This window comes from Scophthalmus maximus, chromosome 12 (genome assembly GCF_022379125.1).
Source record: "Scophthalmus maximus strain ysfricsl-2021 chromosome 12, ASM2237912v1, whole genome shotgun sequence".
NCBI classification, from domain to species: domain Eukaryota; kingdom Metazoa; phylum Chordata; class Actinopteri; order Pleuronectiformes; family Scophthalmidae; genus Scophthalmus; species Scophthalmus maximus.
Window position 1 is genome coordinate 6,563,477 of NC_061526.1, and position 18,096 is coordinate 6,581,572.

At 45.0% G+C, this 18,096-nt stretch overlaps 2 protein-coding genes across 4 annotated transcripts; one reads left to right on the plus strand and one right to left on the minus strand.

The window, feature by feature from the left end:
* Positions 1 to 152: 152 nt before the first annotated feature.
* On the plus strand, positions 153 to 9,979 carry f13a1b (coagulation factor XIII, A1 polypeptide b). The gene is made up of 15 exons (XM_035606501.2): positions 153 to 310; positions 3,484 to 3,698; positions 4,594 to 4,782; positions 4,902 to 5,150; positions 5,227 to 5,345; positions 5,435 to 5,542; positions 5,779 to 5,953; positions 6,376 to 6,514; positions 7,143 to 7,246; positions 7,516 to 7,604; positions 7,693 to 7,846; positions 8,323 to 8,598; positions 8,725 to 8,885; positions 9,022 to 9,158; positions 9,263 to 9,979. Exons 2-15 carry the CDS (start codon positions 3,512 to 3,514, stop codon positions 9,402 to 9,404), a joined length of 2,229 nt encoding a protein of 742 aa, XP_035462394.1. The 5' UTR covers positions 153 to 310; positions 3,484 to 3,511; the 3' UTR covers positions 9,405 to 9,979.
* A 734-nt stretch (positions 9,980 to 10,713) lies between these two features.
* LOC118289053 (protein mono-ADP-ribosyltransferase PARP14-like) lies at positions 10,714 to 17,491 on the minus strand. Of its 3 annotated transcripts, XM_047335912.1 has the most exons (14): positions 16,806 to 17,491; positions 16,594 to 16,709; positions 14,873 to 16,404; positions 14,543 to 14,779; positions 13,979 to 14,203; positions 13,831 to 13,885; positions 13,576 to 13,722; positions 13,035 to 13,097; positions 12,774 to 12,950; positions 12,482 to 12,664; positions 11,792 to 12,391; positions 11,511 to 11,647; positions 11,206 to 11,386; positions 10,714 to 11,091 (listed from the first exon to the last, which is right to left on the minus strand). In XM_047335912.1, the coding sequence occupies exons 3-14, from the start codon at positions 16,184 to 16,186 to the stop codon at positions 10,805 to 10,807; spliced, it is 3,606 nt and encodes a 1,201-aa protein (XP_047191868.1). In that variant the 5' UTR covers positions 16,187 to 16,404; positions 16,594 to 16,709; positions 16,806 to 17,491; the 3' UTR covers positions 10,714 to 10,804. The 3 variants fall into 3 exon arrangements, with proteins under 3 accessions (XP_047191868.1, XP_047191869.1, XP_047191870.1); XM_047335913.1 differs by lacking the exon at positions 13,035 to 13,097; XM_047335914.1 differs by lacking the exons at positions 12,774 to 12,950; positions 13,035 to 13,097.
* Between the last annotated feature and the right edge of the window lie 605 nt (positions 17,492 to 18,096).

Here is an 18,096-nt window from a genome sequence, read left to right on the forward strand (position 1 = left end):
GTCGATCAGTTTGACTTTCTCTCCGAGCCCTGTCCAGATGTGGCTTGTGGAGAGATGGTAGATTCCGCATCCTGCTCCCAAGTTGGACTTGACCAGCTACACCCACGACAAGACAATTTCCCAACAGAGGTCTTGAACACACACACACACACACACACACACACACACACACACACACACACGCCCTTGCAGGATATATAAGCAGACGCAGAGGACTCTCGGACGGAGAAGCAGCAGCAGACCGACTCCAACCAACAGCGGCTTCTCTGTCCAACTTCCTCTGAAGACACAAGACATAAAGTTTTCATCTGTAAGTAAAAAAAAAACTAAAAAACAACTCTGGGTTTACTGCACCAGAATTCCACTGCAGTTCGGTAACGTTGTGTTGTTTATGTCTTCCAGATGTTAAGATGCAAATTAACTTGCTGATACATCTGAGAGTAATTTTAAAAACTTTTTTTGCAGTTCTTGTGCAACGTTTGAAACAGACTAGCGCTAATTCTAACGAAACCTACTGTCTATTTTTTGGCATTTTTCTTGCATCTAAAATTTGGTTAAACTAAAATTAATAACCAACTGGTTATAAGCTGCGTATATTGCTTATGATACCAGCAGAACAAATAACGTAGTAGTTATTAGTATATTAAGTGTAAAAACTCATCTTCCAATGTTCATTCTTAAGCAGACCCTGCATCGGTGAAGAATGAAAAACTTAAAAACGTAAACTTATTTATCATATTTGATAAACTTTGTCTACTGTCTGTTGAGCACAAAAAGGCTCGGAGCTGCCGTTAAACCTGTGTGGATGTTTCTTCTGTGTCAGCATATGTCACTGAATAAGTGTCGAAGAAATGAAAAAGATTTTTAAGATGTGCAGTTTTTTTTTTTGCCATTTGCTCAACTTGAGTATTTCCATTGCATGTTCCATGTATGTATACTTGTAATCTACCACATTTCAATCCACTACATTTATTACAAGTTATTTAGCTGAATTCATCTTCTGCAAAATATGAACTTATGTCAATAGCTCGGTGTTCGCCATTTGCAACATGAAAATGCTGCTTCCATGCTAATTCACAAATCCGGTGGTATATAATATAGAATATTATCCCACTATGAAATGGTCTGTATGAATATCTGTATGAGTACTTTTACTTTTGGATCGCAATGCTTTTGTATTATAACACACATATATATGTGTGAAAACTAAACACATTTGGGGTTTGGACTGTCAGATAGAGCATTTTAGAAAACCATTATTCAAGAAAACATATATTAATAGGAATAATTCATAATTTTTATTAATAGTAGATTAATGATTAATAGTAGTGGCAGTTGCCATGAAAACATCAGGAAACATTACCAAACATAGTTTTACCAGTTGTAACAGCGGGAGTCAGATTTTCTTGCTTAAATTATTTATTTCTATCCATGGTTAACCATTAAAAGTCACCCAAAGTGTCTATTAAGACAAAAAATAATATTACAAATAAAAAAACCTACATGACAACTGTAATAATTTAAACAAACCTTTCGATTCAAACTTAGCCCTGGGTGTGAACACATGTAAACAAAGACCCTCAGTGTTCTCAGTGTGACTCATTCAATCCACTCAACATGAAGCAGAGCTTTAAACAACATTACATCAACCCGTCAGCCCACATGGGGTCAATCTAAAAAAAAAAAACCTGCCTCCGCGAGGCCGCCACTGCAGGTCAGAGGGGCATGAAGTTCCTGCCGTGGTGATTATGTAAGCATGTGGCGAGACTGATTCAAAAACATCAAAGTGCACAACATCTGTTTTCATAAGGCGCGACAAACACCTGCCTGAGAGAGAAAAGGGACTCACTGTTGCAAAATGTTGGGTGTAAGTGCCGGACGAGGAAGGAGAAGTTTGGGGCGGTGTTTGGCCGCATGAGTCGTCATCTCGCACATTGAAGGCTCTGTTCTCACCTCAGCCACCGGTGGCAGTGATGCGCAGACAGACGTGTGCACACTCTGCAGGTTGGCAGCGCGACAAAGGGGCGACACATTGTAAATATTACAAGGTTTGTTAGTGTGTATACATTTCTATATAACCTTGAATTCATAATCAGTATAGTCATGCTTACATAAGCCGTAGTGGGGGATGTATTCAGATGCTTTCCCTTCAATGACATGGTGTCAGAATAAATGGCTATTAATAACAATTTCTGGTGGCTAAAACTCAAACACGTACTTAGTGTTTGACAAAATGTGCCCAAACGGGCACATTTTGTCCATATCCTGTAAAAAGTACAAATAGCTGAGGTGAAAAAACTTATAGAAGTAAAAAACTTGTAGAAGTAAAACCTCACAAAAATACTTAATTAACACGTAAAAGTCATGCATTTTAATAAATGAAAGTACCTAAAGAATGAAAAATAAAAACACTATGCAAAAGAAGTTATGTTATATTACAGGATTGTTACTAGCAATTTATGGTTGCGAATGATTGAGAAAGTTTGTTACCCGATTTAATCTACAACGATGCATCTTACTCATGTTTTGTATACAAAACATTTTGTAAAACATGATAATACATGTAACTTTAAGTAAAAGTACAATATTTGCCCCTGAAATTAAGATGAGTGGAAGAATAAAGCTGGAAATACTGACGAAAACCACTCGTACTTTATACCACTACTAAGATCAGTTCTCATGTGTTTGTTTTTTTACAGTGCATTCGTATTGGCACTAAAGTTAAAAGTCGTTCCAGTTCGTCTACATGCAGACACTCTTTTAAACCTCTACAGGGTTGAATTGTGTGCTTATTTCAAAACCTCTTCTCCAGTCAAATTGAATGTATAGGATGACATAACATAACGTGACGTCATGAGAACATGATGTCCCACGAAAGGAAACAAGTAAGACTGCTGCAGTTCCTTGACTCTTTTATTTGCCAGTTATACATAACTCTGTCTTTTAATAGACATGCTTGATGCTCAGTGTTAAAATTAATCTTCGTCTCTCTCTGGCCACAAAAAAGGGGGGGGAACATTAGACAATATTTGTGAAGTCAAAATACCAGCATCTTACAGGACCCAACCCACAAACACACATGGTAACACACATGCAAAACAGACAATCTGCTTTATGTATTCATCAATGCATGTGGTAAGTTTCATCATTCATATAATCTTTTATATTTTCATTTGCTTTAAAGTTATAACTTTTTCATTTTAAAAACTTTTCTTTTTTGAATAACAACAAAAAGATCTGTCTGTCTCACTCACTCACTGCAGATGAGTGTGAAATCGGCTTGATTCAGGAACAAATGGAGCATGACGGGAATTCAGCCTTAAGAAACTGCACTGACAAACTACTTGTGTACAAGCATATTTTAGCCACAAAATATGTTTTCAATTAATTATTGTGAAAGCAATGAAGATGCAATGTGGTAAATAAAAATTACGATTGAGGAACTGTTAGAAACACTGTTCTTTGTCCTCTCTCCTCTTCCAGTCGTGGATCATCCACCCACCAACCCACCATGTCTGATCAGGGTACCACCCCGACTCCCTCCCCTGCCCCCCCTGCACCCACTGGACGCCCCCCCAAGGTGACGAACCGCGGCCGCACCGCGGTGCCCGTCGCCAGCTCCAACTCCGACTCGACGGACATGCCCGAGTTTGAGCTCTTCGGTTCGCCGGGCCCGAGAGGGCTGCCACCTCTGACTGGTGAGGGGGGGAGTATAAATTCTGTATACATGTCATTTTAAATGTTGGATTCCAAAAAACAACATGCTCTCATTCATACATAGAAGAAAAAAAGTTGTTTTTCAAAAAAAGCTGGATTGAAGAGCAGTTGACAGATGTCACAGTGTGTCTTGGTCGGAGAAGATGAAGTCCGTTTCCCGGTTTCCGGGAACTTTTTGCACGTGACTGACGCGTGAATGACGCCCTGACACGATAACAGCGGCTGACTTCCTGCAGCTTGTCGCCACACGACAGCCCGTCTCATTGTCAAAGAGCTGCACACAGGCAGAGATCCAGATGTGACAGGAATGTATGAATGCAACGTCTGTCGTTTTTGTGGTTAGATAAGTAGTTAATCCGATTGAGGTCAAATAACAGCAGATGAATACCTGATAGGGTTTTCTACTTACACACAATGTTTTTCTACACGTGCACCAGTTTACAGCTTTCCAGAACTTCTTAACTTGAACTTAATAACTTTAATGATCGATAGTTGTTAGTAGAGAGATACTTGAGGTGTGTTGTGGCCTCCATACTGCCCCTTATTATGTGATATCAGGGCATTGATAGTGGTGTACCAATAATGATAGAGACACAAACTAGTTAAATTAAGTTTTTATACAAAGCCAGTTCAACAGCTAAGGACAGAGGGAGTCATCCCAATGACCCCTGTCCTGTGGATATCTGTCATTAAGTACAGGTTTGTCAGGAGGGAAATATCTATGTGGACGTTATGAAATCTGGAAGAAATCATTCTTTTTTTTTTTAAATGCAAATGGTTTGTACACATTGACAAATTCAGATGACCTCAAAAAAAATCTCATCAGTTAGTTTTTTCCGTTACACCCTGCTCTCCTTGTGTCTGTGCCTCGTCCAGAGTACCTTGATATCTTCGACGTGGACATGATGAGACGGCCCGACGAGAGCAACAAGATGCAACACCACACCGCGTTTTACAGCTCCGACCAGCTCGTCGTCCGTCGGGGACAAGAGTTCCAGGTCAACATCACTTTCAACCGTCCCTACGATCCTGCTCGCGACAAGATCGCCGTGGAGTTTGTCATCGGTGAGCTCAGTAGATTCAACACCATTTCTGTTTGGGGGGGGTCTATAATTGAGTTCGGTATTGTTCTTGAGAAGCCTTGAATTATTGTTTTGTGGTTAAAAATACTATGTTTATCTCAGGCTCCAGCCCTCAGTACAGCAAGGGCACCTACATCCCCGTCTTCCCCACCAAGCAGCGCAAGGGCTCCTGGGAAGGCCGCATCACGAACAAGTCAGACAAAACGGTCACCATGGGCATCACTCCTACGGCCAACTGCATCGTGGGGAAGTACCACATGTATGTCGCCGTGTCGACGCCTTTCGGCATCCGCAGGACGAGGAAGGACCACAGCCGGGACCTCTACATCCTCTTCAACCCCTGGGTGGCAGGTGAGAACAGGCATCACGCAACCGTTGCTCTTTCACGTTTCATAAACATCCGCGTGACCCGTCGCATTTTCCCCAGACGATGCCGTGTTTCTGGATGACGAGCCAGAGAGGGAGGAGTGCGTGATGTCTGAGATGGGGCTCATCTTCCACGGCTCCTCTGACGACGTCTCGGAGAGAAACTGGAACTATGGACAGGTAGGAGAAGAAGAAAAAAACGATCAAGACTTTAAGGCTTTTTTTTTCACCCATAAAATTTTCTAACTGAACGAGTTTCTTTTCCTCAGTTTAACTATGGGATCCTGGATGCCTGTCTGTACATCATGGACAGGGCTGAGATGCCCATCACCGACAGAGGAGACCCCATCAAGATCAGCAGGAAGGCCTCTGCGATGGTAAAAAAAAAAACATATTCAAAAACATGAAACTGATTTTACAGGATATGTGGTGAAATTGTGAAGAAATACATAAGTCAAGGATATATGTTTATTTAAGAAACCGTATCTTTTTAATCATGTCATAACTTTACAATTATTTCAAACCAAATGCAGAAAAGGCTAGCGATATCTTCATTCAACGGTGCTGTATTTGTTTTTTATCAAAACGTGTCTGAACTCTTTGTCGCTCTCAGCTGAACTCTCGCGACGACGAGGGCGTGCTGGTGGGGAGCTGGTCCGGCGACTACACCTACGGTGTGGCGCCCACATCATGGACCGGCAGCACTGACATCCTGCTCGGCTACGCCAGCAGCAAGATGCCCGTCTGCTACGCTCAGTGCTGGGTCTACGCCGCCGTCTTCAACACCTGTGAGATCTTGACCGGAGCCACATGTGTTTCACATTTTTTGGTTTCCTTGACCTCGCCGTTAAATCACTTTATGTCAAGAAGTGTTGAGACAGACAGGCCTTAAGGAGTTGGTAAAAGGGAGACACATTGTTTCGATTGAACTGAATCACCCCAGCCAATGTCAGAAAATGCCTGAACTATCTGTCAAAATTTGCTTCAGGACAGTAAATCAATTCCCATGAAGGGGTGTTGCTGTAAGTCTTAGGCTCTATGAGATGGCAACGAAAGAGTAGAGGTATCATTTTCCAGCATTTAAACCAACTCTTATTGTTGCTGATACTTTGGGTCATTTGATTTAGAAGCTCTGATCAATCTTACAGATCCATCCACCTCCTGATTTCTGTCTTTGCTTTTCATTTAACATTTTGCCACTGTGTCCCAGTTCTTCGCTGTCTCGGCATCCCATCCCGGGTCGTCACCAACTTCTACTCCGCCCACGACAACGACGGGAACCTGAAGACTGACATCATCCTGGACGACAACGGCAGGATTGACCGCAACCTCACCAGGGACTCCATCTGGTACCACGTCATCCTCGAAATTGACATTTTTTTAACCGTCTTTGACCTGCTGGTGTTGTGGCCTGTACGGATGCTGCCGTTGGCGATAATTCTTTTAACAAGTTTGGTCACAACTGACATTTTGGTTAACGTTTCACTAAAACTCTGGTCTTTTCTATACATTTTTTTTTATGAAATCGGGCATGTATTCATGGTCCCCAGAGGGTGATTCAGAATATTTTTGTGACTCCCTGGCCTTTTCTTTGGCCATCGGACCAAAGTTTCTAATATCAAAATCAAAAAGACACCAATCACGCACGTTCATGCTTCTCAGAGGATGAACCTTTGCATATTGAAAACTTCCCTTTGTGCTATCTATCTAGACAAAAAAGTCAAGACATCTCATAAACAATCTTTTTTTTTTTGACAAATTTAGGCTTCCATAGATAAACCTGTAAAATTGAATGACCCCACGGTCCTTTTATAACACCAGCCTCTGGGGAAACCCAACACATTTAACCCTGTAACTACTAGATCTATACTGATCACATTCCAACACAGACTGTGTAAACCTGAATCAGCAACACACAAGTGAATGATAATGATACTTTCCCCAATCATATGTAAAACTAATGTTTGTCATTGTCAGGAACTATCATTGCTGGAACGAGTGCTTCATGTCCAGGCCAGACCTCCCTCCTGGCTTTGGAGGTTGGCAAGTTGTGGATGCAACACCACAGGAGACCAGTGATGGTAATTATCATAACAATATAAATGTTTTCTCATTTGATGATAACAGATTATGAGTAATCAAGAATTGTATAATTGTATCATGTACAGATAAATCACAGACACAAAAACCCCAAATGAAAAATGAATTTTCTCTCTGGGTTGGACTTTATACATTATAATAACTGCAATGCAAAGAATGAACCAATTTTTTCTGTGTTTTTACTCAGAATAAAAGTAAATACAGTGCAATAATAATCAACATTTCATTTCCTCTTTTATTATTCATCAAGGCATGTATAGATGTGGTCCTGCCTCTGTCAAGGCCATCAAACATGGGCAGATTTGCTTCCCCTTCGATGCTGCCTTTGTCTTTGCTGAGGTGAGTCTTTTCAGTGAGAGGTATTTCTGCCTGCAAGAAAGCAGTTGTATCTATTCTGTATGTGGTCTCACTGTCTTTCTCCCCGTAGGTCAACAGCGACGTGGTGTTTTATTCCCGGAGCAGAGACGGGACCATGGAGCCGGTCAAAGTCAACCGGACTCACGTGGGCCGCATGGTCTTGACTAAGACTCCGGGAGAGATGACCCGCCGCGACATCACCGACCAGTACAAGTTCTCTGAAGGTCGGTGACGCCATATTTATCCAAAACGCAATCTCGGATAAACTGATAAAGAGCACTTAGTCGATACATAATATAGGGGTTCATGCATGAAGGCTTATCCTGCTCAAGTAGTCTAAAAATCTAGTTAATTTGGTATGATTCGTGTGCAGGTTCTAGCACCAGAGGATCAGCCACGTGCCCCCCAAGTGGCTACCATCTTAGGCAAGGCTTTTGGAGTGGGGGCTTTGGCCCTTTTGGTCGGGAAATCAAGCTCAGTTGGCTTCATTCTGGTTTGATTTTACCAGAGCTGCCACTCGGAATAGGGCCAGAATACTTCGGCCAATTCTGGTGCTTTCGTTACCGGACATATGGCATTCAGATGTATGCAGTCTGGAGATAATCCGGAAGACAAACCTTCTGGACAAAACAAGTTGATATTTTCCTTTCCGAAATACAGAAATGCACAAACTCACACTTATTTCGAACATCCAATCCAGGCAGTGCAGAAGAGCGGACCGTCCTGGAGAAAGCAGAGGAGTATGGCTGCAAACGAGAGAAGTCCAATCCTCCTCCGGCCGACGTGGACCTGGTCCTGCCCACCCTGGAGGTCAGCGTCGGCGACGACTTTTCGTTCAGCCTGGAGCTCGTCAACCGCAGTGACCAGCAGCGGACCGTGGACGCCTACATCAGCGGCAGCGTGGTGTTTTACACTGGAGTCACCAGCTCCGAGTTCCTGTTCATGACTCCCACAGTGGAGATTGAACCCAACAAATGTGGGTGTTGATTCATTTACAGAAGTGCTCCTCTCTACTATAATTTAAAATGAGCAAGGTTCAGTCAATCTGCGAATCGTGGAAATCTTTTGAGAGCAGCACTGTCTTTTTTTTCACGTTCTGCAGCTGTTAAGGAGTTGGTGGAGGTTCAGTCAAAGAGCTACATGAAGCAGCTGGTCGAACAGGCCAACCTTCACTTCATCGTCACTGGGAAGGTCAAGGAGACCGGCCAGATTGTCACCGCCATGAAAGTCGTCAACCTACACAATCCCAAACTCATCATTGAGGTCTGAAATAATGGCCGCTTTTTTTCTTCTACTTTCTACAATCCTGCAGCCATTTTCTTTCTCTGTCTACAGAGCCAACAACCCAAGAACTTCCCCTTAAGTTGTTTAAATGATTTATGTCCCGTTTGTTCTTCAGGTATCCGGTGGAGGCAAAGTCAGTGAAGAGATGATGGCAAGTGTCCAGTTTACCAACCCCTTCACCTTCAGCCTGGAGGGCGTCTACATTCGCATGGAAGGACCCGGGATCATGCCGCCCAAATTCAAATATTACAGGTGAGCTGGTTGTGCGTAGCACAATTTCAGCTAATTTGGCATCACATACGTACACCAAAAATCAATAATATCCTCTCTAATAACTCTAACTTTCCTGGTTTCAGTCTGATCGCAGGAGGCTCCTCTCTGACCTGGACCGAGTTTTTCATCCCGCTGAGGGCCGGCTCCACCCGAGTGATCGCCACTCTGGACTGTCCTTCTCTCAGGCAGGTCCTCGGCCAGGCGACCATCACCATCGAGCCCTGAGGGTCTCCATAGCCTCCCCGATGCCCTGACATCATTTAACTCACTATACACTTTAGCCAAATATATAGAGCTATAGTATTATATATAGCTATGTAACTGTAGGTTCACAACAGGTATAGCTTCTGCACTTGTAACAATGGTTATAGTTTTCATATAGTGGTAGGCGTAAGAATAGCGTGTGCATTAGGATTTCTCTGAATATAGTCATTAAAGAAAAAATTCAATTTGTTAACACACAAGAGGGTAATCATACTTAACCCTGTAAAAAATTGGGAAATAGTGGATCCACGAATAATACCTCCAATTGGGTTTTTCGGTCAACTGGGGAGCAGAGTTCGGTGACAATTCTCTGTGGATATGAACAACTCGTTGGAAGCTATGTTTCATTTCAAATACAAAATATTGATTAATGCAGCTTCAACTTGGCTACTTATCAAATGTTAGTCCCATATAACTACAATTAATACAAAAATATCAACATTTCTTATTTGAGTAAAGTGTTCCTACACCTCTTTATATAACTGTATACATGAACAATTTGCAATCATCAACAGAATAAAACATTAGCAACTGCATTATTTTGTGTCAAGTCCCCAATAACATATGCATGTACGCGAGTTGTCATGTTGCCATTTTTTACTTCATTAGAAGGACCAAAAAAGTCATTGTGGCACCATCAATGAGTCAACATGTATTATTAGTGATTGGTTTACAGCAGAAACTATGGCTTTTAAATCTAACAATCATCCATCATAATTCATCACTGAAGAAATCATCATTAACTTAAACATCGAGTACTGAAGACTTACTTATATATGTTTTTCTAACCCTCCAAATATACCTTTACAAACATGGAAACGGTATTACTGTAGTACTGGGGGGCAGGGGGCAGACTACCCAGGGTCCAAAGGTGGGATACTTAAACCTGGAATTAAAAGGTTTTTTATTTGTAATTAGTGTTTTCTAAGTAATTAGTGTCATAATATATGTAAAAATTGCCTGAATACATTGGTTGAGAGACTGAACTATGTATTTCTAAAAATAGGGGAGGTTCTCAGAGGGACCTCTCACCCCTCGCAAAATGGTTTAGTCAGCCCATCACGACTCAGCATGAGAATGTCAGCTAATCTACTAACCAGTGACTTCGACATGTCTTCCCCAAGAAACTAAAGTCTGGGTTCCATTACAACACACACACAGTATCATTTATGAATCAGCATCATGGCTGCGGGGGGCCCACAGAGACTGCTTATGTATAGGGCCCAGAATTTGGTGCTACACCCCTGGTTACAAATATCGGAAACTTCCATTGAGCATACCTGAAAACATTTATTCTGGAGATCATCATTATTTCTCTACATAATTGTAAATTGGAAACCGCATAAAATGCCCCCTTACAGTCACTTGAAGGTGATGAGGTAGTCTGGGTACGCTTGGTCATCGTGGAACACAACGTACATGTTGGGGTCGTCCGTGTTGTCCACCACGCTGTCGTAGAGGTCATGTGGCCGCTGGGTGTTGCGAGGAGGCGGCACCATCATTCCACCTTGGCCCACGGTGTAGAGGCCGGTAAGGACCCGAGCCACGAACATTAACTGACAGCCTGAAGCATTTGGCTTTGAGTAGGTGGGGTGGGCCGAGTAGACGGCGTTCACCGCAAAGTAGGTTCCAAGACCATATAAAGTTGCTGAGAATAAGAGAGAACAGGGAATTTACGACAATTACCACGATAGCACCTTCCAAAATGATCGATGTGGTACTTATTATTATTTTGGGGGCAATGGGTCCAAAAGATCGTTACCATTTTGCCCAGCAAATCTCCGGTTGAATCCGGTTGTCATGATGGAGTCGCAGTTTTCCTGCGTCGTCCCGTGGTACAGGAGCCTTTCACCTGCGCCGCCCCCCTGTACGTTCTTATCAGAAATGTGCTTCTTCTGCGATTCATAGGCCCGACGCAGGTGAACGTTCTGCAAACGGTTGATCTAATGAGAAAGAAATGAACAAATCATCAAAACAATGCCCGTGTAATATACTTTACACGATCGCTTTTGTGCAGTTCAAGTCTACGCACGGTCAACCCCGTCTCCTCCGGAGAAAGCCACCCACCTTCATCACAGCCTTGGGGGCAGTTCGTTTGAAGGCTTCCTTTACTGCGTGGTACTCTGCAGAGGAGGGCTCCAGTGTAACCACCTTCATACTCTCCCCGGCAGCCATGTTGTCCCAGTACAGAGGGAGAGTGAAGTCTGAAAAATGTTAAGGGGAAAAATAATGAATAGACAAGTATCAGATGTTACTTTCTTCTACGGTGGGACCCTTTCTTTAATTGAAGATTCAAATAAAGGGTGTTACGATTTAGCCTAAGAAAAGCCTAAGAGCAATCCTCTCACCTGGCAGGTTCTCAAGTCGCTTTAACTTTTGTTTCTGTCCAGTTGATCGTCTTGTGGCCTCCGTCCTCTGTAGATCCACATTCCACTGGTAGCTCTGTGCGTCCACTATCGCCCCGGAGATGTCGCTATTTTCCAGTTTGCGATTGGCCACTTTAGGGAGCCTTTCCCAGTTGCCGTTATTTCCCAGGATGCACCAAGCCACACGGGTGTACAAATCCTCCTCCTCCCTGACTCTCTGTTGTGCCCTGAGGCCGCCCTGCAGAGACGCATTAATCATCTGCATCACCCGGTTCACCCCATCCTTCAACCCGCTCACCGTTGAGCCGCCCGGGCCCGACTGGACGTACAGTCCCTCGGCCTCCACCACCTGCTTCAGACTCTCGACGTCGTCCTGGGAGAGAAATTCCAGCTGCTCCGTTGTGAAGGTTTGACTGGAGCACTGTGCCTGATACAGATCCTTCAGCTTCGCCATGGCGTCTGGGATGTCCTGCAGACCCACGAACAGGAAAGCGGACTGCTGATTTGCGGAGCTGCTGTGGAGGATGCTCAGGTCTGCGGCCACAGGCCTGCGTGGAGTCTGTTGTACATGAGGCACTGACACTGCAAGATCCAAAAACAATCAAAACAATGAAAATAGTTTTAGGAAAATCTGAATAAACAGAGGAAGAAGTCTTGTTTTCTGAAAATCACCTCTGTTGACCGCAGCAGTGGGGAACACCTGCATCGCCTTCTCTCTGAACTCCAGGAAGACATCAATCTTCCTCAGGACGAGGCGGATGTCGGCGAGACAGCTGTTGGGAGTGGATGATGTGGCCCTTTCGACCCCTCGGAGGATGGCAGCTGCCACCACGCCGGGGTCCAGCCCACCACTCCCTGCGACAGAAGAGGTCGGCGTTTGGGCAGAATTAACACTGACAGTGAGTTGACAGAGGGCTAAACAATCAGACTGACGACTGCTTTGGTCGTGTCGCACAACATTTACCAGTGCAGATGGCAGGAATGGCCACGGACTTGTACCCAGAGGTATTGCAGAGTTGAACGATGCGATGCACCAGTTTCTCAGTGACGCCCGCGTCCTTTTGTCCACACACGTGTAAAAGGGCTCTGCACGGGAATGATCCCGGCCGGGTCTTTAAAACCTCTCCCCGCTTTACTGTTGCTACACGTATGACACGACAAGAGACGAAAATCAGTAGGAAGTTGTTCAATGTGTGCTTTTCTACCTGATCTTTCTTTTTCTCACCCGCTTGCACCTCGGACGTCACCTCGGGCCCAGCCACGGCTAAGATGTCTTTGCAGACGCCATCTGTATAAATCATGATGATGGTCATAACAAAAAATTAATTTTGGATTCATCCTATTGGGAACCTGAGCATAGGCTACCAAATTTTCTTGGTCAAGACTGCGGCAGGTTGCGGAAACATTTGACAAAAAAGATGTGAATCTTGTGGTGACACAAATTGAAAAGTCAGGGGATCGCCCGAAATCACCGGGTGGGATCCATAAATGCCTGTACAAAAGTTTGGGGGATCATGGGATCATTAGTGTAATTAAGACTCATCCTCGGGTCAATATATCTGCACCAAGTTTAGTGGCAATCCATCTGATAAGTCATTACGATGTTTCAGCTGCAGTGGGCCTACTAAAGGCCACTGCCATCAGAAGAGCCACGTTACAAAGCTTTAAAAAAAAAAACAACCTTTACAGTAACGCGTCCCGGCTCACCAGGACATCCTGCGTCCTGCCTCTCTAGTGCAGCCTCTGCTTCTGCGGGTCTCACCTACCGTCCTGAAAATGAACGAAGTCGGTCGTGTTCACGACGGCGTCGGTCGTCTCGTTCGTGATGTCGCCGAACACCAGCCGTAGTCTGACCCCACCTCCCGCTGTCAGGGTGATGTCGTCCAGGTCACTTGTGAGGGGCCGGAAGATCACTGAGAGGAGGTGTGTTTGATATTTTATCTAACAGTGGAGAATGCATTTTTTTTTCCCTTGCTGTATTTGTAATTAACTGTCAATCAAAGCATTGCTGTCTAGTTTACCTTGGTCTCCCTGGTTCATATTCGCGCTGAGGTGCCGGTAGACATCATGGTAGCACTGTGAATAATAATGACGTTCAGCTCTTTCTTTTCAGTAAACCGTGCATGCGTGCAAACCAGTCACAGCGGTTCTCTAAGGGCCCATAGTCACCTCCTCAGAGTCAGGATATCCAGGTTTGACGACGACATGGATGGTCGAGAGGCAACCGGAGGATGCGGATAACCCAAACTGGCGGATGTTCTCGGCCAGAGCTCCGATGGCTTCCCTCGGCGGGAATTTGAGCGCAATTCCTGGTCCAATAAGTGGAAACGCGACTGAAACCAAGCGTTGCTGCACACAGAGGTCCAAACATCTCTTCAACCCGTCTGCAAGAGCCTAGGACACAAAGGTTAGACGGTCATTCACGTTGCACACGTCTTCAATGAATGTGTGGAGTATGCTACCTTTTGCAAGGTTTTCTTTTTGCAGAGTGATGCAGAGTAAAACAGGCGCGGAGTAAAAGAACCACGTTTTTTCTGATTAAGTCAATGTTACTTCAGGCCGCTAAAACGGCACAGGGCTACACTGATATTAAAAATGCTGATCTTTTTAGCCTTAGAAAGTTCCATCTACCAACTACTGAGGCATACGGTGGTACACTTGATAGCAACTTAAGCCTTATCGCTCACCTATGTTATGATTGTTTTTTCAATCCACAAGGTGTTTTTACTGTACCTGCACACTCTGCCCCCTGACTCCATCCCAAGGCAGACACTCGATGAAGAAGAGTTTGGAGCAGCCGAGAGATGCCGGACCGGCGACCTGCAGAACGTCCCCGGGGCACACGGTGCGAGTCGCCGCCACTGAGTCAAACTTTGCCTGGATTGTGTTCCCTGCTTTGGTCAAGAGGCACTGGCCAATGACTGTGGAAGTCAGCTTTTTGTCGAGCATGGGAACCACCAATGCGTTCACCTGCGGATATTAGGTATATATCATCACTGTGAGTGTTGCATATTGCTGCTTCATTAGCTGAGTTGAATGCGGATTAGAACAAAACAGTCAAACCTGCTCATCCTCCAAACTGCCGAGCGTTATCTTTAGGATCGTTTTGTCGGCCGCGACATTCTCGACAGTGTTGCTGGCCAATCCGGTGATGGAAGGTAAGGGCGTGACGCCGGGGCTGCTGGTGCCTCGTGATCGGATATTGACATCCTGGGAGTTCGCGCCGTGATGTTCCGCGATAAGGACCTGACAGGAGCTCTCCACCAGATCCTTGCTCACTTTTCCCTCTGCCTGGAAGTACCGCTGAGCCCCTGGTCCATCGAGAACTAGGATGTCCGATGTCAGGCTGGACAGAGCGGCGATCAGGGCCTGCTGGACCTCCTGAACGTGACACCGGGGCCCAGACATCAGCACACGAGGATGTGGCAAAGGTGAGGTTTTTATGGACACTTCCGTCTGCTTCAAGCAAATCAGACCTAAGACTTTATCAAAGCGGTCAACCAGCTCAGGATATGGCAGCATCAGAACTTCTTGTATCCCGACCTGGTTCATCTGGTAGTCCTGCAGAACCTCTTTCAGTTTGCTAATGTCTTCACTGTAGCCCACCAGTCGTACTGCGCTCACAGCGCTAACACTGGCTCCTGGGATGTAGCTGACGTCCACTCGGAGCTCGCGGCAGTTTGCCACGTTCTTGGCTCTGGTGAGGATGTCCTTCACCCTGTCTAGATCTGGAGGCACGGCCGCGGCGCCCTGCAGCTTCACAGTGTCGGCGCCGAGCTCTCTCCTCACCGCCGCTTCGGCCTCATCCAGGGCGTCGGACGACAGACTGGACAGAATCAAGTTCAATGCCACTTTGACGGAAACGGGATGTCTGAGGCTGTGCTGGAAGCGAGCGTGGTACTTGGAGATTGCATCGCTGGACCTCATGAAGGTCATTAAGTCTGAAGGGAACTGTACCGTCTTTACCAACACCTTATTCATCAGTTGGTCGAGTTTTGTTGCTCCTGCCTGCACCTCCTCATCGGGTCCCTCCACGATGATCATGCTATGACGTATCTGGATTTGAACTCCTGGGTGATGTGCGCGCATTTCCCGACTGAACTCTCCCTCCACGAGTTTGAAGGTCTCCCCCACGATTGGCAGCTCCTTGCAGGTCGGCAGGCTCTTCTCCAGGTTCGCAATCCTCTCCCTCACGGCCTCGGCTTCTCCCACGACCACCGAATAACCAGTGTCTCTGTACACTTTCATTTCGTCGTCGGCCACAGAAGAGCGGTCCTGCAGCAGCATTCTCTGTTGTTTTGGATTGAGCACATGAAAGCAGAGGTAGGTCTCAGTGAGACCGATGAAGACCGATGAAGGTCCACCTGTAGCTCCCATTTCTCCGCAGCACCAAAAGCCCCTCCTGGCCCCTTCTCGATATCCCCTCTAACCACCGCCTCCTCTTCGTCGAAATTCAGTTCCACTGTGCAGCCGATGGAAGAGAGTTGTTTGCGCAGTACTCTGTTTGCCCTGGGGTTGTCTCTGAGGTAATACAGGAGGTAAACTTCGATCTTGAAAATCTTCTCCAGGCCTTTCGTGTTCGCTTTTGTAAACGTCTAAAGAAGAAACAACAACGTCAAAGATATCGATGAGTTTCGGGCAATGTTAAACCAATCACAATCACACGACGTGCAGACGCCACAGGGATCCTCTCCAACCGGTCGGGCCAGATTCTTTTGGCTCGGTGATCAACCCTAGTCGCGAGGGCGCCAACCCGGGTTTGGACAGGGGGACATGGCGCTCACCTGTGTCGATGGCTGATCGGGGGTCTGCGGTGCGTCACTTCGGCTCACGGTCAGATGCCGATCTCCGGACGGTAGAGTGATGGTGTGAAACTTCCTCTGCAAAACCCTTTCCTGGTCTGTGAAAGGAAGCGGCAACAAAAATCTACATTCAGGCCCAAACCTGCAAAGCGAGTCCCACAAATAGCCAATTTCTTTGGGCCGTGATTCCTTACCTTCTTTTTCCTTGAAGCAGATTTTGTGCATGTTGCCCCCGACGGTTTGGACCGTTGTGCAATCGCCTCCCCCGGAATCTCGTCTCTTCTGAAAGTATCGCCTGAGCTTGTCCTTCTCTCGGTCCGTCAGGTCTTTGGCTTCGAAGAACAGCGGATGTTGATATTCATCCATGTTCTAACAGCAAGTCTGAACTTGACGGAGACTCTTTCGACGAGTAGGGTTTTAACACCTCTCTTTGTGTCACACTGTGAGAGTGTGTGTGAGGTGCTTGAGTCTTCTTTCACTTTCACTTATGATTCATTTCTGGTAAATGGACACGTGTTCTTGGTACACAAAATTTAGCTCTCGGTGGGACTGTTTGTCCTGTTGGACAATTACTGTCACCGTCGACACTGTTAGGTAACGATGACGGTGACCTAGATCATGATATTGATAACTGGTAAAAGAAGGGCTCATTATTCCACCAGTGGTGATGTTGACACCTAATAATGCTTTGGATGTTTCATCTATTTCACTCAATGTTATTGCACCGTCGACAAAAAAAAATCCAAAATCCAATCCAAACCAGAGAAACTCACTCACTCACACGAAAAAGTGGAAGTTGCAAACCTGCCATCCTGCAGCATTACCTCACCAGGCCACCAGATGTCACACCGAGACTCAAAACAGCACAGATCACATGTTCACATTTTTGGATTTGGATACATTTTGAAGAAAAGAATTTGTCCTTCCATTGCCACCGTACATTTCTTGAATTCCCTGCGAATAAAACTGTATTTTGAAGAGAGTGTACATATTGACATGATTGTGTTTCACACCGCATACATGTACATGCAAGTCCGATGGTTCATTCGTCTCATGAGCATTGAAATGAACTAATTTCTGATTTCTTGGATGAGACAGAAAGTCGTCAAAAGACACCAGGCACTGCTACGTTAGAATCTTTTGTTGAGCAGACTGAAATATATGAGATGATTATTACAGTCAATCTTATCTCTCTGTGTGGGTTTTACAGTAAATGAGGTGAAGATAATATACACACACACACAAGGCCCTTGATAGTGTAGTATAATATTGTGTAGTAAGGGATAAATACATCATACTGTGGTAAGGCATGAAACTGTCATAACATAATGAGGCCTTGTGTTTTTTATGATACATTTACATTTAGTTTGCATGTGCACACATATCTCACTGTAAACGTAACATGTTTATTTCTCGAGGCTAAAATCATAATCTGCTAAACTCTCGCCGTGAGCTGTTGTTTGTCCAAAAAAAAAAAATTACGTT